The sequence below is a fragment of the Haemaphysalis longicornis genome, unplaced genomic scaffold (genome assembly GCF_048455015.1).
Source record: "Haemaphysalis longicornis isolate Haplotype H1 unplaced genomic scaffold, Haemaphysalis longicornis Haplotype H1 scaffold_4, whole genome shotgun sequence".
NCBI lineage: Eukaryota > Metazoa > Arthropoda > Arachnida > Ixodida > Ixodidae > Haemaphysalis > Haemaphysalis longicornis.
The window spans coordinates 39608236-39629147 of NW_027526361.1; the positions used below are offsets into that span (position 1 = coordinate 39608236).

The 20912-nt window shown below is 47.2% G+C and overlaps 1 protein-coding gene across 1 annotated transcript; it reads left to right on the forward strand.

The window, feature by feature from the left end:
- The first annotated feature begins 3936 nt into the window (after window positions 1–3936).
- On the forward strand, window positions 3937–10670 carry LOC144180316 (uncharacterized). Its single transcript, XM_077708687.1, has 4 exons — window positions 3937–4285; window positions 6741–6897; window positions 8013–8102; window positions 10427–10670. Exons 2-4 carry the CDS (start codon window positions 6751–6753, stop codon window positions 10622–10624), a joined length of 435 nt encoding a protein of 144 aa, XP_077564813.1. The 5' UTR covers window positions 3937–4285; window positions 6741–6750; the 3' UTR covers window positions 10625–10670.
- Window positions 10671–20912: the final 10242 nt, after the last annotated feature.

A 20912-nucleotide genomic window follows, 5' to 3' on the forward strand; every position in this document is an offset into this window, starting at 1 on the left:
TCTTCTAATTTACACATTTTTAAGGCTAGGCCGGCTCCAACCTGTTGACGTTTTAAATGACTGATTTTTTTCTTTAGCGTAGGTTAGTTTAGGTTAAATGAATCCACATTGGGGAGGGCGAAGTATACGGCTAGACGCGGCGTTTTTTTAAGAGTGCTTAGGCCGGGTTCAGAGTGTTGCCGCAACTGTCGTTATAACTTTAAAGAATGACGTAATTTGATGTCTCAGCCAACCGAACTGCGTGACACGCCGTTTTTTTTACGTCCATAGGTCACGATATGGCTTTTGCGTTGGTTGATTGATTGTAGGGTTTAATTTTAACGCGCCTACGTAACGCAGGCGATGAGGCGCGCCGTAGTAGAGGGCTCCTGATTAATTTTGACCAGCTCGGGATCTTTAACGTGCGACAAAATCTCGTACACACGGGCGTTTTTGCTTTTCGCCTCCATCAGAAAAGCGGCCGCCACGGCCGGGAATTGAGCCCGCGACCTCGTGCTCAGCAGCGCAACGCCTTAACCCCTGAGCCACTGCGGCGGGTCTTTTGCGTCGGTAGTCTGAACATGGCATTACAAAGCCGTGGGACGGCACTCTAGACACATCGAATTATCGTACAATATGGAGGAAAATGAGCCACCGAGACCAAAACCCGGGCAAGAAAAGGATGTCGCTAAGCAGCACAACCGGGAACATCTCCTTGAGCTATGTAGCGTCCTCATTCGGAAAGCGAGGCATCGATTTATCCGCTGAGAAAGCGTCGGCGCGCGCGAATCAAAATGGTAGAAATGGAAACACATTCCTACCGGACGACGTCCCCGCAGCAGCGGCTTGACAACACCGGAGGCGGCACCTTGCCGTTCTACGCGCGCCTTTGGCCCGGGCGCATGCAATGCTGCCTTCACAATGCGCGCTCCGCCCCAGGCGAGCGTAAAGGAAGAAAAAGAACAGCGCGGGCAAGAGTACAAAAGGCCAAGCTTTGTTAAAGCTAATGAGGGACAGTACTCAGGGGACGATAAACAACAGATCCTCTCACATGAAGAGAGTGGGAAAGTAGAAGGCTGAAAAAAAAAAAAAAAAAGAAACGCCTTGATTAGGATCTAGTCGGATCTGAATTAAATTTCAAGTAGGTGATTTTCAAATTTGCTTTTTTTTCTGCCATAGAGGATGCGGGGTGGCAGGCCATAACTTGTGCTCCACGGAAGGGGTGGCTGGCCCACCGATCAGCAGGAGTGCCTGAAAAATTAAACGAAATGTTGCACATCCGTTATAGCACCCATACCATTGATCTATTTTTGGATTTCCTGTAAGACAACAAGATTTGCTTGTGATGCCTCTTTGTTTTTTGCTGAGACACCTTCATTTGTTTTTCTTCTGCTTCAGAAGAAGAACAAATGAAGGTATCTCAGATGCTTCTTCTGAGGCACCGTCGCTTGCTTCCAACTGCAGAGCCCTTTAGGGGCTCTACTTGTCGTAGTAGCTCGCTGTAACGGTCGATGTCAAACGACTGCCGGAATCAGGTGGTGCCGCGAGATAACGGACCCAACTAAAGCCCGGCGTTCCGTCGTAGGGCGTTCCTCAGAGGCTTCGAAAACCAAGCGGTTTAAGTAGTCGTAACCGTTCGAAACTCGTGAAACACTGGCGCTTGTCATACATCTCCCCGTTGTTTAACGCAAAAAAAAAAAAAAAATCTGCAAGCACATCTGACGCAAAGTATATGTAACTAACCGGCAGCACACGCGTTCATTTAGTTAGGAACGCCTGCGTCACATGTTTCCAACTCAATAATCTGCTGAATGCCAGTTTTACCTCAAATTATAATACAGTGTGGGCGCAATCCCGAACTTCCACCTCTCCAATCCCCTCTTCCCACCCCTGAGCTGTGGAGAACCTGGTAACCAGCGACAGGGCCTTACCCAGAATTTTTTTCCGGTGAGGGGGGGGGGGTTATGAATTTTGGGAAGGGGATAGTTTTGCTGAAAGCAACAGTAAGTATTGTTTACGTGCTGCCTGGAAAAGATTTCGGGAGGGGTTCGAACCCCCAAATCCCCCCTCTGGGTACGGTCCTGACCAGCGACCATCTGGATGTACAGCAACTCCTGGCATCCAGAGCACAGGCTCTCTGCTCACCTCATGGATTCCCGCACTAGGGCACCACTCCCATTTCAGAAAGCTCAAATAAACGTTTCTCTCTCTCTCTCTCTCTCTCTCTCTCTCTCTCTCTCTCTCTCTCTCTCTCTCTCTCTCTCTCTCTCTCTCTCTCTCTCTCTCTCTCTCTCTCTCTCTCTCTCTCTCTCTCTCTCTCTCTCTCTCTCTCTCTCTTTCTCTCTTTCTCTCTCTCTCTCTCTCTTTCTCTCTCTCTCTCTCTCTCTCTCTCTCTCTCTCTCTCTCTCTCTCTCTCTCTCTCTCTCTCTCGGGGTGCGCGAGCACTACGGAGGCGGGGAAATTTGAATTGCTTTGGGTGGCAGCACTGAGCGGATAACGGCGCTACAGCCCATTATGGCAAATCACTTTCTCTGCACTTCCGTCAGCCTTCACGTTGAGCGGAACGACTTTAACTTTATCCTAGTTCACCTAAAGCGCTGAAACGAAAACAAGCGCTTGCCACGCGGTGCAATACCTTTGTCATTGCTGCAATTTTACTTCGAGGCGCGCGCAGTCTCTCTGTCGCTACGTCACGCTCATTCATTGCGCAGGCGCGACTTCAGAGGCTTCGCCATTTCCAGGTGGGTTCGCGGCTGTTATTTGTACGCATAAAAAGCTCGGACAGCCGACACGCAAACCTCCGAAAGGCTTTTTGCCGGAACTAGTGCGGACTGCTCTGCGCAGTTCCAGTGAAAATAAAGAGATACGCGGCGGGTTGAATAACCATGCATGGAACATGCATGACTAGTGCCGGCGGCCGCGCGTTATTTATGTCGAATATGGACCATATAGACGGTTCCAGCAGGTTCTACGTCACCTTCCCCAACGATGCCTGAAGTTACCCTGCGACACTTTCGATAAGCACTTTCTCTCTTTCCTTCGCGTCTGGAACTACCGCGAAAGCTATACTTATCGCCAGCACCGATAGGCGCTGCGTGATTTGCTCATCGCACCAGATACGCCTTCTGTTTCTGCTTTATTTCTGTGGCTTTATATTTGAAGTTGCCATCGAAAAGCGTTCATTGCTGAAACTGAAGGAAAACCGGCCAACAACCGCTACATGGCCTTAGTGACGTATTCGCCCCATAGAAGAACGTCAAGACCGGGAAAGGAAGAAAGATCTTTTGAGCGAGTTTCTAAGTTATCTGATGGGCACAGAGCAGTAAATTTTGGCTGAAATACTTTGCGACCCCCCTAATCTAAGTGCTGGGTGTGCTGGGGGACTACATTCTGCAAGCATTTAAGATTTCAAAAAAAAAGTTGAAGAAAGTGTTGCAGGGCCTCTTTAAATAGCCCGCAATTTTTGATTTGATATTTGTGCCGCTGGGGACGACCGACCTTTAGGATTTCAACCGCGACATGCGGATGGTGGAAAACAAGAGTAGTAACAGCAGGACAATTTATCGAAAACGTGCGTCACGGACAACACAATCCTCCCTTGGCGTGCATTATTTTGGGAGGCCGTTACGAGCGTCGATTAGGCCGGTCGAGGCGGTGTCACAGGGACGTATCCCACGCAAGAAAATCCCACGCCTCGCTCCCACACTTGCGTGCAGGGCGCGTGCAAAATGGAGTGCACCTATACTCCGTTTACCTCCACATGTACACGCATCCAGCTTCGTTACACGCACCTCTATCAGGTCGCTTGTACACAACTATCAGGCAACGTCCAGGAAAGTTTGTCTTACTTGTAAGGTTGATTAAGGCGTGTGATTAGGGAACTATTTTTTGTACTCAAGGTGGAGGGATACAAGCATGCTCTCTAGTTCGCCAGCAACAGAGACAATGCGGGTTGGCTACCAGCGTCGGTAGCATTGCACCGAACTGCGCCTTGGGGAATGAGGCGGGAACGTACAACGTCGACAGAGGGCGGCGATCAGTGCACTCTGGAATGTGCGTTGATTGCGCCGTATCGGCGAACACGCGTACCGCTAAGCAGATTTAAAACCCCTTGCCGTTGATCAGGGTCAAATTAGCGAGCGAATTCTATTAGCGCGGCCGTTCGCCACCTGTCAGGACAGCTTCGGCGACACTTTCGCACGTCGTGGAGAAGCGGCAGCCGACGAGTCATTCGGCCGTAGGGTATATAAGGATGGGGCTGGCTGTTGCTACTGTGACTTCCTCGCTACTTGAGCGCCGTCTCCAGGTGAGTAACGCTGTTGCGCAAGTATCCCTGCGCTCAAAAATTGCAGAGCTAAGAACTGAAAACTTTGATATCTGGCCTCCTAAAGTTTTAGTTCTGACCATGTCTTTGTTAACCGTCGCTTTGCTGTGTTAGTGCGATTGCATTTATCCTTTTAGATCGCTTTTACTCCTCCGCCTTCTTCCTAGTTTGTGTTAATTAATAAATACACGCACCGCAGAGTGGTCCAATAACGTAACAATTAGCCGTCGTAGCCAAGCTCGCGCCTTTCGCTCAACTATCCACAGTGCCTATGTGGGATTGTGGTGCGAAAATGTGGTATTCAACCTACGCGAAAAATTAAATACAGACATATTCATAATTTGCATAAGTGTAGACAGAAAAGCCACTGCATATTAATGGTCTTGGGCTATCCGGTAAGTAGGCACTTGTTCCTCCGGTGGACTCCGATCTCAAAGTAATTTTGGTCTATATCAGTTTATATCAGGGCCTAGCAAATCGGAGAGAATAGAAGGAAGTATTAGACAACGTATTAGATGTTAGGCAAATACTGGCGCGTACGACTGTAGAATCAGCCACTAAAATTATAATTGGCGATGGTAGTGGCACTAGCAGTCTTTTTGCACCACTACTGCCGGCATTACTGCAAAATTACAGTTGCAGTAACGTTGGAAGTTGCTCTGGCGTTGTTGATTTCCAAAATACCGGTCCACTTGTGAGGTCAGCCCAAGAATAGGACACAGAAGAGAGAAAAAGAAAAAAAAAAAAAAGAAACGCTCTGCCACAGCCGGTTAACAGCAGCCATTTTTTTTTCTGCAGCTGTCTCCTTATCTCGGCTGTGCGACGGCTGAGATTTCTCTATGAAGCCAGATGTAGCAAAATGGGACATACTTCTAGGATTGAGGCTTGGGCAAGTTGGTTCATGGTCTTGACTGAGGTGAACAGCGCGAAATTGGACAAACACGAGAAGAAGGAAACGACGACACCAGGCTGACTTAGTTTACTTTTCGACGTTCGGCAGCATATATACCCCCACAGTTAAAAAATACAAAGAAAAGCAAAACTAACAAGATAGTGTCTCTTATTGTGCTGAGTGACAAGTGCTGGTGATAAGGAGCACTATCTTGTTAGTCTTCGTTTCCTTGTATTTTTTTTTACTGTGCTGCTACATCTGTGCCCGAAAGTCGAAAAATCAACTGTTGTAAGTCAGCGCCATCTTGTCGTTACCTCCTTCTCATGCTTGTCCAATTTGCGCTGTTTCCCTCCTTCAGGGACACATTTCATGGGACTACGCGGTCTACGTTACGTCCAGCCGTGCCCTTAGCATTTAGAATGCCCAGTATAGGCCGCATAGTAAGGTCAGCCACCATCTTCGCTCTCAATTTTCTGTGTCCGCTACGGTGGCTCAATGGCTCAAGCTTGAGCCCGAGGAAAGAGGTTCGATCCTTGCCAAGGGCGGCCGTGATTTTTATGGGAGCGGAAAGCGAGAACGCCCGTTTGTCAAGATTTCAGCTCGCGTTGAAGATCCTGGGGCTGCGTAAATTAATCTGTAGCCCTATATTACAGAGCGCCTCATACCCAAATCGCAGTGATTGGCCCGCAAAACCCCGAAATTTGAATATTGGAATTTGGATTTTAGTTTAGACGTACAGGAGAGAATCAAAGGAATACGAACGACGGAGCACACAGCCTCCGACGCATTCCGCACCGTCTGGCTGCACTGTCAGTAAACTGCGCGCATGCGTAGTTCTTTCAGAGTGTTTGGTAGTGCGGCCTGCTGTTAGGCGAAATGCTTGATGAAGAAGCGACGCCAGTCGTTTATTTTTAGGCGTCTTTATGCTCTGTCGCCACTGAGCATCCTGTTATCTACTACATTCGGGAGCCAAGCCCACAGCTGGCTGATTGCAGCTAGCATGATGCTCTTCAAAGATTATCATGCTCAGTAGCGACCATGGGTAGCGACGCAGCGTGAAAACAGACAGACAGACAATGAACTTTATTGAAGGTCCTGAGGAGCACCGCCGCTGTTCAGGGCGGCAGCGCTGCGGGCCGCTCCCACGTGGGGACGGGACGGCCGAGCCTCTCCGCCGCGTCGTGGGCCCTATGGACGGCCCTTAGCTGGTGTAGTAGATCGGGGCTCTCCAAGTCGGAGCGCCACTCTTCCTCGGTTATGCTTTGAGGGCGCCGAAGTGAGGGACAACGCCAGAGCATATGATCATGAAAAGGCGCCTCAAAATAAACGACCGGCGTTGCTTCTTGATCAAGCATTTCCCGTAAATGTAGACCGCACTCTCAACCGCTCTCAAATAAGTGCGCATGCGTGGGGTTTACGGACTTTGCAGCCAGACGGTTCACCATACGTCAGAGGCTGTGCGCTCCGTCGTTCGCCTTTCTTTTAATCACCCGTGTAAGTTTGACTGCTTCGATGGTTAACACTTGCTAATACTTGTCTGTGCAGTTGGCTCAGCATGCAGGAGCTGACGTGGTGCGGGCCGCTACTGCTTTTCCTGGCAGCCCTGGTTCCTCTGCGCACGGCCCAAGCTCAGTACGTGCAACTGTATGGAGCTGGCCCCGAGGCTTACCTTAGGAGCGTGCAACGCAACGCCCCTGCCATGGTAACGCAACGCCTATACTGCTCCTCCTCGCAAGAAAGACATGCTCATTTATTCAAAACGTTATTTGAATCACAAGAAAAGGTTTCCATGCTGATGTTTGAGTTGCGTGAAGGATATACAATTATAGTTCTCAGTAACTACACTAAAATAATGTGTGGTTGAGCTTTACCATAATGTCTTTGAAGTGGGGACCAGTGTTAAGACCCTACACAAGGGGAGAATACAGACACAGACGGCACTGGACTTACAACTGATTTATTAGAAACGGACTCCTCTGGCTAAATACAAATTTCCTTCGCTTTCGCATGCGCAGTAAAGCCACACTTTAGGTGTAAATTTATTAATAAAAAAAAACAACTGCAATCAGTGATGATGCACGTACAGGTTAACATAAGCAATGGGGACCATACGTGCCCTAGCATTGGCGAATTGCAACTTCATCGGTTTTGCGACTTTCTCTGACTGTCTACCCTTACAGCTACCGCTAAGGTTTTAGCTCTGGAACTACCGTCTCTAATTTCAGACCAGAGGAGTTTACGATGTAGCTTCGGTTGTATTGGAAGTGCACCATTCCTAATTGCCTTTATTTTATAGTACAAACCTCTGGAAAATCGCACTTTCAGCTTTATCTACCAGAAGAGGGAATCACTGAAAAGCAAAAGAGAGAACTATGCTCTCATCAAGCGAAACTCACACAAGAATAAAAATAAAACAAGGCAGCTGTTTCAAGCGGGGCATTTCATCCCTTTGGTCCGCAATGCTTAGGTGAACAATTCGCAGTGTCGCAGAGCAGACAGAAATGGGCGAGGTCCGTGCTTTTCGCGCGCCATAATCCCCGAAACAGACTTTGCATCTTGGCCAGATCTTTCTGGTAACCCGTGTTAGGGCGGCAGCCAAGGGCCAAGGGAACCTGGACTGAGGCCATTCCACCCCACCGAGTGACGGCTCAACCACCCCTGTTCGCTCGAATGAGTGTTCATTCTTTCTGTCTTGCTCTCTCTTGGCTTAATCCGATACTTGTTGGTGTAAGGCTTTACCCCCAATACCACTCTTCACAAAAAAGTTTTTTTTCGAGGGTTCCGTTTATCTGCTGCCTGTGTCCTCTTTCTTCGCAGAGCGGGGCCGAGCTCGCCAATCTCCTGCAGCGCCTGCTGCGAGACGCCGCTCTCCTGCGGAAACGATCGCCCGAGAGCGGCGACGTGCAGGTCATACATTTTTTTCGTTCATCTGCCGGGACATGTTCCATGCTCCGCCCACTGCATGTAACCTCGCAGAACACTTCTCCCTATTCCTTTGTCTTCCTCCGTCAAAAAAGAAAAAGAAAGTCACCAGCCGAGTGTTGGGAAATGGCTGAAAAAGGATTACGTAGACCGGTTAGATCTTTCAGGTTCTGCACTCTTAATAAAAAAGGTCGTAAAAGGGTAGTAACGGCCGTATTTACTAACTTCTTACGAACCTTACTACCTCGCGTTATGGTTCGTAGGCCTTGCCACCAACTAGCAACTGCATGATTAGGAAATTAAGTGGGTGTAAGAAAGTAGTATACACTAGATTAAGGTCGTGCTTATGACTACGTTATGCATGGCCAGTTAGTAACCGCATGTAGCAACGAAGGGTGTTATCGCTTTAACTTTAGTAATGCAGGTAGTGGTTCTTACTGCCTGCTCCAGTTAGTAACCCTGACTAGTGATGCATTTACTACCTCCAGTTACTAAGCACCTAGTGTATGCTGGGACAAGTAACCTGCTAGTGCTCCGTTAGTGAATGCCACAACCTTTTTTTAAAGAGTGTGCATGATCGCATATCGACATACAGGTCTAAAATGATGGAATTATTGTCAGGCTTTGAAAAGCTGAACAACTTGGTGCAAGTAACGTGCAGTAACACGGTATGCAACGGATAAAAAGCGTAAACTCAATAATATTTTGGAGAGCTGCGGACGGGTTTGAGACACTCAACACAGATTTATTCTAGAGCTTGACAAAGCAAATGTACGGTCTATTTCAGACTGCTGCGTTAGGCGTCGCTATCTGGGTGCCGCAATAAAAAAAAAACATAAACTACAGTAGAAGCTCTGAATTGAGTGTCACGCGGTACGCCGTATGTGATTTCAGCGAAGGGAAATGTTACATCTTGTGTGTTTACATACAAGCGGACTCATACCTTAAGTGTGGCACAGTGCGTGGATTCTTTTGACCAGCCGATACAAGGGGATAAGGTTGCCCAGAAAAGCGGCCGACAAGCGGTGTCGAGTTCGGGTAATGCTACCTGGGATTTTTGTTAGCCCCGAGCTAAAGAATTGCGGAAAGTCAGCAACGCATTGAGGCAGCTCTTGTGGAGATATGTGCACGCGGGTAGTAGAAAAGGAGATTGCGGTCCTCGTGATCATTTGGTGATTGGAGAACCGGCCCTGTTGTCCTGTGCTTCATCTCAGTCACTTACTTTTATACTGACTGTGGCTTTGTTTGGTTTCTCTTGTGTGCCAGTCATGCGAAAGGCACTCAACTCCATTTCGTTTTCTAAAAAGAGAACAAAAGAGTCCCTTGTCGTTCTGCACGTGACAAAGTGATGTGCGGGAACGCTTCTGCAAAGGCTGTAGCATGCTGAGCCAGGCACAATCTGCCTGAAAACTTGTTTTGCGGCTCAGTTTTGTTTTTTACCACGCAATATTTAAGCGACACTAGGAAATGTAAACTAAGCGCTTACAGCACGATTTATGCAGCTGCGTATTGCAGGCAAATGAAGTCAGTGCCCACTTGTTAATTTTATTTGAAGTGATTCATCTATACTTAGCCAACTGACTGGTTAAGTGTTTATTTTGGCCCCAGGAAAGAATTTTTGAAACCAGGGCCCGTTTGCCCGAATGCGATAAGTGCGGGAATAAGTTCTCAACTACGATTTTAGCGCTGTCTAGTTAATAAGTCGTTAGCCCGACACTGATACAAACACTCGGTTAAGGTAGCGTTTCCGTCGGGTTTTCTGGCAACCGGCTTATTTGCAGTAGCCGACTTCGACTTATTTGTGTCTTATTCGTAAGTGGGAACTTAATCGGGAACTTATACACACGGGCAAACGGGCCCAAGTGTTTTTCTGCTTCACAAAAATTTTATAATATTTTTTGAGCCAATTATTCGGTTTTCCTAGTATTCCAGAGAGCATTTAACCCAAAGAAATCCCAGACGACGATTACGCACTCCATGCTACCTACGTCAAATATCTACGATTATGTACGTCACGCCTCAATCTGACGGCACAAGGTCAGTCGTCAGGGCAGCTCTAAAATATTTTAACAGAGGTAAAGCTTAAAATCTCACACCATGCGTGAATGGCCAAGACGCGCATTTTTAGGACTTGTTGACAAAAAAGGGTCGCCTTGTCAGCGTTGGGATTTGTCCGGAAACGCTTTAAAATTGTCTTCCACGTTGTTTGCTCCCGTTATCCTTCGCAGTTTCGCCGTAACCTAATGAATAGTTTAGGTAGCGGCGCTCGGTTTGACCAAGACATGCCCCTTCTCCTCATTCCGCCACAGGACGCAGTTCCGCCCGGATTTGTCGGTGCCCGGGGACGCCGGCAAGAGGTGATTCTGGAACAGCCGCCGGGATTCGTCGGGGCTCGCGGCAAGCGGCCATCAGCACAGCTACCCCTGTTCTTTCAGGGCCTGCCTGAGCCTTCCTCGGCCGTGGACGCTGGCAGAACTCAGATGGACAGATCGCTCAGCTCGCAATAAACGCTGACGGCCCAGTTGCCGCCAATGGGAACCAGAACGCGCTAAACTTGTGTACTTTTTTCTAGCAATGGCAAGGTTCGTTTCTATCGTTTACGATGGCTATTGTTAGACTCTGGTTGATACATTACAAAGTCAAGGCAGAGCATAGATATGTTTAAGGTGCTGTTTTAAGTTGGTTCTGGTGGAAGCGTTTGAGAGTAGTGTTGCCCATCAAATATGGTGCAGCAGTGGTACAGCTTTATGGCTCGGACTTCGAAGCCTGCTAGAACGAACTTGATATAGCCAAGCTAAAACCCTCGAAACCCTAGTTTCTTTCCTCGTATTACGGATTCTGGTATGGATCAAAAACAATAGAGCTCAAGTATGAGTGCATTGAAAAAATCTTAAGTTTTTTTGTGTTCGCTCATATCTTTTTGTTACACTGCTGAAGGCACTCCCCCGGGGCTATTTCGTTGTTTTTCCGCCCAGCTGGCTGAATTGCCAGTCTACTGGTTCTGGCTATACAGGAGCGTGCTCCATGGAACTCTCCATGTCCGAAGCTGTATTTCCCCATCTCAACTCCAAACACTTTAAACGGCTGCTCCGTCATGTTTCGGAGGTTTCTATACCAACAACGCCTAGCTACATAGTTAAGATTGGTGCTCATAGTAGCCCTAATTACATTTCTTTATGTACACTTCCCTACATTCTTGCATATGGCGAGGCACCGGTAAAATAACGCGCAAGCAAAATTGTGGAAGAACAACGCGCAATTAAGCAAATGAAGAACGCATAAGTAATTATAGCATTCTCACTCTGCTCCCGGATCTGGAATCTCTTCTAGGAGGGCTTAAAGAAGTTTGAAGACATAACACAGAACTCGTTATTCAAAGAACTGCTTTGTCGCTATCCCAGTGATGCCAATTTGATCGCAAACATTAAACTAAACCACTCAAAAATTTGAACGCTCTATTCCAGATTGGCGGTAGTTGCCTCAGCGCTGATCAGTAACATGGTCGCTGACGACGTAAACGTTGTTGATAGGCACGGCGGGCTCCGAGTAATGCTTCGGTATCTGTTGCCAGTCCCGGATCGTACATACTGGCGCACGCCACTCCGTTTGGTCCACGCTTAGTTTTATGTACCTTCTGACCACCCTTTTGCACACGGCTCCCTTATGTCAACATTCGAGCTCGCGTGCTGCTGACTGCCCGATGACGTCATGGTCCCCCGTTACACAGGCGGCTATAGAGCTTTCATTCTTCACGGCGGCGAGATCCGGCCGGTTTGACACTCCCGTGCTTAATCGTGACAACGAACACGCATGAAGCAGTGGTTATTCAGGAGCCAGTTTCCTGTCAAGCTGTTATGACGTCATATGGACTTGCTAGTGTGATTGGCGGCCTGCTGCCAAAGCCGCCGTCCAGAAACGTGACTGTGGGATTGTAGTGGCGCATGTAGTTTCGTTTTATAGTACTATCTCAGTGCTAACATGCAGTTACCGCACCGATAACCCTGTTTTTAGAGTTTCCTTATTACGTTACTTCTGTCGCTCTGCAGCTCTATGGAAGTGTCAGGTCTCGATGCCGTTTATTGAGGAAGCGATTCAGAGTCCAGCCGCTGGCTGCGGCTAAATCATGGCGTCGGAACAAGCAGCCGCTCTCGCGCCAGGGACGTGAGCGCGTGAACCCCGGGCGGCTACATGAGCGCGTGAACGCCGAGCCCGGCACATAGCGGCATATAGCACTCCTCCCCCCCTGCTAGTTCGAGACTCTATATCTTGCAGGACGATGTCCATTCCTGCTACATACCGCTATGTGCCGGGCTCGGCGTTCATGCCCTCGTGTAGACCGGGGTTCACGCGATCACGTCCCTGGCGTGAGAGCGGGCTGCTTGTTCTGACGCCATGTTTTAGCCGCAGCCAGCGGCTGGACTCGGATTCGCTTCCTCAATAAACGGCATCGAGACTAGACACTGGCGTCTAGTCAGTAAGATGGTCAGTCGCACAGACAGTGAGACAGTCAATCAGTCAGTCGGCCGGTTGGTCAGTCAATCAGTCACGATGTGTTCAAAACGCTAAAACGTTTATTTGAACCATGCTGTGCCGATAATTTCAATGCAGCAGCCCACCAATATTAATAAAATACCTAACCAGGTGGCGCCACTTGTCGTGCCAGTTTATTGAGTCTTTCATGTGACCAGGAACACTAGCAGCGCGGAAAAGTCGTACCCATCTCTAGGAGGGGCACGGAGGTGAGCTGGAAAAAAGCTTTAAAAAGTAACGAAAAGGCTCGTGGTGAGCTCTAGGTGTCGGGAAGCGTATTTTTAGGCGCCCACGTGACAAGTCTCTTCGTGCGATACAGAACGCTAATGAAACGTGGTCATAGGTTGCGCCCGGAACATAAAGCGGCCTAAAACACACCACACCACCATTATTAACAAAAAAAATAACACGTAAAATTGAAAAAAAAAAATTGCAACAAATAAATTTAAAAGTGTATCCGCTGGAGCTCTAACGCAGACCATCCAGCCAGTACCCAGACCTCACCCTCAACGCCACCCAGCCCGAACGGCGAGCTCCTTTCAGCAGGAGTTCAATAGAATAGCGCGCAGTGACGTCACACATGTCAAGGGGTGGGCGCTGTGCACCGAAGCGCTTTGGAAACACGCTGTCGGGAAACTTACGGGCTGCGGGTTGCACTCGTTGGAGTACGATTCTAGTTATGACCGCTGGCACCATCGTTCAATGCCCACCATAGCCAAGAAACTTTGTGTACGGAAAAGCGGCGCACACGACCGATATCGGTTCGCAAGGGCGTGCAATAAACCAATCACAAACACTGCGTATCATATTTGCATAACAAATTCTGAAACGGCGTTTGTCTACACCTATCTTACTCAAAACACCGTGTGTATGACAAATTTCGGCTGAACAAAATACAATTCTTTGGCCCTCTAACCCATTCAGTTACCCAGTAACTTTGTCAATTTTTTAGGGCGAAAGCGTCAAATCTCAAGTTTCAAGCACAATGCTATTGCCCTTTTACTGATACAATTACTCGGTAACTTCTTCATTTTACTGCGAAAGATTTGAATCTTGTGATTGAAAAAAATAGAGCGTGACTTAGACAACGACAGTAAAGAAGGACTACGGGACTGTCGTCTTTACTGTCGTTACATGTCTAAGTCGCGCTCTATTTTTTAAAATCATAATGCACCAACGTGCCCAACAGATTTTCTTGAATCTTATGTTTCAAGCACGCGCATTGTAGGATTCAGAAAATAGATGACGCAAGAAAGGTTGAAGTTGGACGAGCCGGGTTGGTTGGTAAAAACTTTATTGTGGTAAAAACTTTATTATGGTAAAAACTTCATTGTGGTAAAAACTTCATTGTACGGGGAGCGTGGATTGGGAATGGGGCGCCAGGAAAGGGAAATAGCACTGTGGAAGAAGGGTCGGAGGAGAGCTCTAAGAAAGGGCCGCGCCGCGGAGGAAAGAGAAACAGCAGCACATGGGGAGGGCAGGGAGCTTCCGCCCGTCAATGCAAGCCGCCTGGAAAGGAACGCACTGACAAACGTTACTTGAATAGCGGCGTTATGTACCGAGGCTGGCGAACTGCAGGCTCCTGGCGATGGCGAGCGACAGGAACGGGCTTCGTAGGGTGCTGTCCAGGGGGATGGTCAAGTGGTGACGGGCACGACCGCATTGTTTAACAGAAAGTTTAAGATCGCATTAACAAAATAAGCAACTTGCATTTCGCCTTCACATTCTTAGCGTCCCCCGTAATCGTCTTTTTGCCTTATCGGAAAGGTTCTATGTACTTATAAACATTTATTTATTTATTTATTTATTTATTTATTTATTTATTTATTTATTTATTTATTTATTTATTTATTTATTTATTTATTTATTTATTTACCTATAACTTCTGGCCGGGGTTCTGGCCAAAGAAAATGAGGGGAAAATGGTTACAGTGCACGTCTGCCAAAACACCATTCCACAATATTTAAACTTATAAACAGTTGGACAGAAAGCAAAAGCGATCACATTTGAAAAAAAGGTGGTTGGATGATTCATGAAAGTATTCTGAGCATAGCTGTACGCAGGAAGTAAAGGAGTGCTGAGGCCCATGCGGCAAATAACGCGAGCGACACAGCTCCCGTTGGTCTTGGCGTTAATAAGGTGTTCGGACGGTTTAGTTTTTTCCTGCTTCCGGGAAGTTAAAGATCACTTCCATATTACGCAGAATAATTCGTCGTGCCTACTTCCCGAAAACCGGAGGTTCTAGGTTGGTAACTCGACCTGTCTTCTCTCGAAGAAGGCCAATGCCTTTGAGTGTGATTGGACCAAGGGTTGGTGACCAAAGCCTTGCCACATTATCGTTATTGTGTGAGTCTCACCCTGCTTCGCAGACAAATGGTATCACGTCCGAAATCGCTCTTCCCGAATTCGCTATATCAGTCTGCCGAAGGATTAACGAGTCAGCCGCGCTTATGCCCACATGGCTTGAACGCTCTTTCTTCCTTCCGGTGCATGTTCTTCTCGCAACAGCTTTGTTTTTCGCGCGCAAGCAATGAGTCCACCTTTCGAAGAAGCTGTTCCCAGCAGCCTGCGTGTGCTGTATCTGCCCCCTCCTCCTCCGAACCTCGCTCGTTCATCTTCCTAATGGCCGCCGCAACCATTGTGCTCGCGCATACACGAGTGGAATTAGCGCCTACTCCGAGCGGATAGGCAACGCTTCCACCGAACCCGCCCCATGCCTCAAACCCGAGGGAATTTCCCGCGACCACCCTCCGCTGGATACTAAGCTCCACGAATACGGCAGCGAGGTGCCGGCAGTTGGCTTACGATGACGCGGTTGACTAGAAGCAGGAAAGTGCGCGTTACGCGTTCTGTGGACGTTGTTGGGTGAAACGCAGGAAGTAAACTACTTCTTTTAAAAGCGAAACTTAATGGGTACGGTTCCACGCATTTTTCAAGTCTGCGAACAAACATTTTCGAGGCTGCTCGTCTCCTTAAAGCGCGAGGTGTTGGAAAACAAACACTCCGAAGAGTGTTACTGCGTTACTATCACGCGGTCACAATCGAAGTCGCACGCCGTTTAAAACATAAGTTGGACCATAAGCTTATACGTCTCCTCACTTGATGCGCATCTCCAGTGGATTAGTTGATAATAGGCACCATGTTCAAAATTACAACAGGAATCACAGCTTAAGCTCTTGTGCCTTTTCATTTCAATGTATGTATTTTGAGCAGATTAGTTATTCATAGGTATAATTTTTGAGATCTGTAGAGGCAAATAAAAGGGTGTGTGTGTTTGTATGTTTCTTTCGTATGAATGATAGCCGTTAAGGCTCAAGATACATAAAATATACTCATACGTTTCACCTAAATTGTGTGACACCTCTATGTGGCGTGCTAATAAGCTCCGCTGGTCAGTCATGCACTTTTACAAAGTGATATGGCTCATGACTTTTTAAAAATGGGTGGAAAATGCGGGGGATGGGGGGGGGGGGGGGGGGGCGTGGTGCCTGAGTGATAGGACAGTTGGCAATTTCATGTGCATATTGTCACGAAGCCAAAGACGACGCAGTTGCTTTGAAGGAAAAAAAAAACAAGTTTATTGGAGCGAACTTGTGCTCCCTTAAAAACTCAAAGAACTAAAGCAGGCGGCGAAGCTCCCCTAACAACTGAAACAGGAGGCGAAGCAGCCGTCAACAAAGTGACGTGCGCAGGCGAGTGCTGGAAATTGAATGCCGCGGCGTCTGCTTTGCTGTCATTTATCTTTCGGCTCGAGTGTTTCTCAAACCGTCGAATTACATCGAGAACACTGTAGATCAAAGAAGACTATTCTAGGCTAGTGACGTTAGGGTGAAATATTCTTACTATCAAATGAGATAATCCATGCGGCATAAGAAAGAAAGAAAGAATGGAACACGCGCTTCACTTGGGACACCGATAACACAGCCCGGCGCAGCCGGGCGGTAAAGACAAAACATAAATAAACAAATCCAATGCATGGTTCGTGTCAATATCTTTGATATTCTATTTCCCCAATATGACGTAAGAAAAAATGTTATCGGTAGAAAACTCTTTTGTACGTGGCATGTAGCTTACTTAGATGACGCGCCAGCAAGCTTTCTTTGAATTTAATAAAAGGAGAAAATTCTGATTATTCTACCCATAATGGGCACATTTGCTGATAAAAAAAACATTTGCAGATAATCTGCTGATAAAAATTATCTCATATTTGTGACATAAGTGGATCAACTTACAGGAGAACATCAGAAAAAAGTCCGAGGACCTTGAGCGCTTTCTAGGGGGGGGGGGGGGGCGTAATGAAATACTAGAAGTAAATTAAGACTATATTCGAGAAGTGATTAAAGCCAACATAGATCATGAGAAGCAAATAAACTTAGAATTAGTGGAGGCTTGGCTTCTTTCGATTAGTGTTCAAAATTAAGGTTTAATTTGAATTCAAGTGTTCAAAACTGTCACTAGGAAGACTGGCATACACGAAATGTACGCTGCTGGTGATGACGTATGGCGCGTAAACCTGGGATTTTAATAAGTACCTCTAAAGAAAGCTTCTATCGGGCCAAAAAGCCATGAAAGAAGTATGCCAGGGGTAAGACTTATGCCCAACAAAACAGCGTTGTAAACAGGGAAACAAACTCAGGTCGAAGACTTTCTAGCTCAAATTAGGCGAGAGAAGTGACGTTAGGCAGGTCTTGTAATGCGGATGACGGACAACAGGTGGACCATTCGTTCAACAGTACGGCTGTCAAAGGGCTGTAAACGATGTCAGGGAAGAAAAAAGGCTCGATACAGGTATGAAATACGAAAGTAGTGCACAGGGAACGTACTCGGGAAAACTCGCTACCGAGTGGTTGAAAGTGTCAGGGAAAAGGCTACGTCCTGCGAAGGACATTATTAAATTGTTGTTAATGATGACGACGACAATGATGATAATGATAATTTGAAAATGTTATTGCCGCTGCAGAAAGCAAGACCCTCTCTGACCTTGACAACCGGCCAAAAAGGAGACGTAAGCGCATTCTGGTTCGCCCCCCCCCCCCCCCCACCCCCCCCCCCCCCCCCCCCCCCCCCCCCGTATTTATGAATTAGGAGAGCTTACTTCATTAGGACTGTTTAAAAGAAGGTGCTTATGTTTTGATGAAAGTCGCTTAATAAGTTGACGGTCTAGGCAAAGGAGATTATCAGTGAGCACGGTAAGCGTGGAAGTAACCTCGAAAAAGGTGGCTACTGTATTTTTGCTGCTACCCTATCCGCTGCTTGCGCAGTGTCATAAAAACCTAAATCGGCTACTGCTTATCTTACTTCCCTATGTTTGTGCAGATGCGTGCACAATCACCGTGTTTGCCCATCTACTTAGCGCTTTGTGCACGCGCAAAACATAATGCCATCAACAGACACCAGGGCAGGTCACAAGTGCAGTAATCCAAAGCTGTTTCTGCTTTCATAAAATGACGAGGAAGGACAACTTTTTTCAGTGAGATGTCGATATTGCTTATAAACAATTAGTTCACAGCCAATGAATAAGTTGGGTTCCGCAGCAACTAATACAAAAACGTGATGCGTCGAAAAATAGCGTCTGTGCTCATCAAGTGCCGTTATAATTAGAACACAAAGGAAAAGTAAGAAGACAGATGAATCAGTAGTTGGCAATCAACAAGAAAATACGCGCTCACAGAGATTAACGTCTTACCTAGTTGCGGTAAAACACGAGTTCTGATAGCCCCGACAAAAGACAGGGGGCAGGTATTCTATGTAAGCGTACCTCTCCGGTAGCAGCCCTTGCTTTGACAGCATGCGGGAATTCCGAATTGTTTACGTCTCCACGGTGAACTAATTACGACAAGTAAATGAAGCTTGCCGTAATAATAGACTCCCTTTAGCGGCCGACTGCAGTATGATTTTTTTCTCGAAATATCTACATCTGATCGAGAGCTGCACAGCACACGCGGGAAAGTTAGTTTCGCCGTGAAGCGTATTCTGCTGACGAACCATAACATAAAGAACACCCAAGGAAAGAACCACACTCACTTTCTCTGCAAAAGTCACGGCGCATGACGCTGCTGCAATGTTGAGCGTGAGGGCCCCGTGATGGTGTGGAGCGACATGCGGAACCACATGAACCTATTACTACGACGACACTAACTGATTATTACCCGCCGCGGCGGCTCAGTGGCTAAGGCGTTGTGCTGCTGAGCCCCAGGACGCGGGTTCGAATCCCAGCCGCAGTGGCCGCTTTTCTGATGGAGGCTGAAAGCAAAAACGCCCGTGTGTTCGAGATTTCGGCTCACGTCGAAGACCTCCAGGTGGTCAAAATTATTCCGAAGCCCTCCACTGCAGCGCGCTTCATCGCCTGAGTAGCGTCGGCGCGTTAAACATCATGATCAATCAATCGCAAACTGATGATCGTTATTGTTATTATTATCGCGATGATGATGGTTATGAGGATCATGATGATCTTTTGTCAATGGCACATACCCAAACAATTAATCGTCCAAGCATCTGTGGTAAAAAAAAATTCTTATTTAACTTCAGGCTAGTAGATGAACAGTCACCTCGTCGTCGAATTCATCAACCTCGTCATAATAACCAGGAGAAGCAGGAACGGCAACAACGACGACATATTCACTATTGAAACGCTCACGCTTTGCGACAAAGAGGAGAAGGAAGCCGTGAGGCTTTAACCGTCGCTGAGCGCTGTAAGTGGATCCTTTCGTTTCCCTGGCCAATAATTTGTTGTTAATCCCATAAGCATGGAAACTGTACATCAAATGGACCACTTCTCGTTATCGCGTGATTGGCGCCTGCTTCATAAACTTACTATTCGAAAGAAAATACTATATTCGTGTTTAAATTACAATGCGTAGACCGGAGGAGGTGTCTGAGGTCCTTGCCCTGTGCCTACGAAAATATTTGCGTCTAGAATTTTGTTATGTGCTCCTGCCTCTTGCGAAGCGATGACAGTTATTATAGCGCCGCACCATTTGCACTGTCAGATAAACGTTCGTTTGCTAAGCTTATGAGGGTCTCGAAGTTTTAGCTTCAGATGCAATACCTGTATATGCGATAATAAGGTTAGTAGACGGGTTTTAAAATTTCAGTATTTAGTACACAACCACTTCTTCACGCTGTTGAAACTGTGGCCTTCAATACTCGATGCAAATACATTTTCCCTTATTCATATATATAATACGAGTGCATATTTCACGTGTTTGCGTAAATGACAGCAGTATCTCTCTCTGTGTGTATGCCTGTTTTAAGTTGGATCATGGCAGATAATTTTCAGAACGTGTTGCTGTGTATAATGTACTTCGTATTTCTTTCTAATTTCAACTTTGATTTAGTATTTTATTTTGTGCTTTCCACAACACACGGAAACGGGTGCCTTCTGTGACGCCTAAAGCAACGTCGGCAATTTTCAAATCCGGATTTCTGTACAGCTCTCCCGCTGTTTCTTCTTTTCCTGTTCAAAGGCCTGCCTGTTAGAGAGCGCGGAGAACTGGCGCTTTGTGGAGCCATGGTTCGTCGTGTGATGCTCGGGCATTGGGCAGGCGCCCTCGGCACTGTTCTCCTGTGCCTCGCACTCGTTCGTGAGGCAGCTTCGGCCAGAAAGGGCGTATGTATGGCAAATTTTATGTGCTCATAGTTTTTTTAGAGAGAAATCTTCAGTACTCCGGTGAAAACACAGAAAACACTTCGTTCCGTCAATCTAACTTTCTAGTTCAGCCAAGGTCAAGCCAGCGCCTCGTGCGGTTGCGCAGGGAAAGCGTCTGGTCGCTCATTTGTTCCAAAGGGAGGGATGCGGAGAGGGTATAGGAGGAGAGAGTAAGGGTGCGCGTCATTCGAAAAGAATACAAGGAAGGGGGCGCAGGCTGCATACAAGTTTACTGCACGTTCTTGCTGATTACGCCGAGAAGCGTTTGTGTTGTCTTGCTGTGAACTATTGTGCGCGTTCACTGCGCGCTGTTAAGCGAAAACCGAGATATTTTTCGAACAACCTCGTTTAATCGCTTCCAAACACGGCAATTTTTTTCTTATTAAGGTAATAAGGTCCCTATCGAATACTGGGCCAAAAATGTTTTATGGCTGCAGACAAGTTTCCTAATATTAATCAAACCGCAGGTTTAAATATCGAGAGGACGTGATGCCGTATTATATAAACCGGATCTGTTTCATTGGGGGAGGTGGTGTTGGAGAGAACGCGCCATGGGGCGTGCACGGTAAACATAGTTTCCAGATCTCAACATTGGTTGAACTTTCGAGTGTCTTGGA

Bases quoted from the DNA above. Each gene is read 5' to 3' on its own strand.
- LOC144180316 (XM_077708687.1), top strand. From the start codon at position 6,751: ATGCAGGAGCTGACGTGGTGCGGGCCGCTACTGCTTTTCCTGGCAGCC. The intron at 6,898-8,012 runs GTAACGCAACGC...CTTTCTTCGCAG, and splicing joins AACGCAACGCCCCTGCCATG to AGCGGGGCCGAGCTCGCCAA. The intron at 8,103-10,426 runs GTCATACATTTT...ATTCCGCCACAG, and splicing joins CCGAGAGCGGCGACGTGCAG to GACGCAGTTCCGCCCGGATT.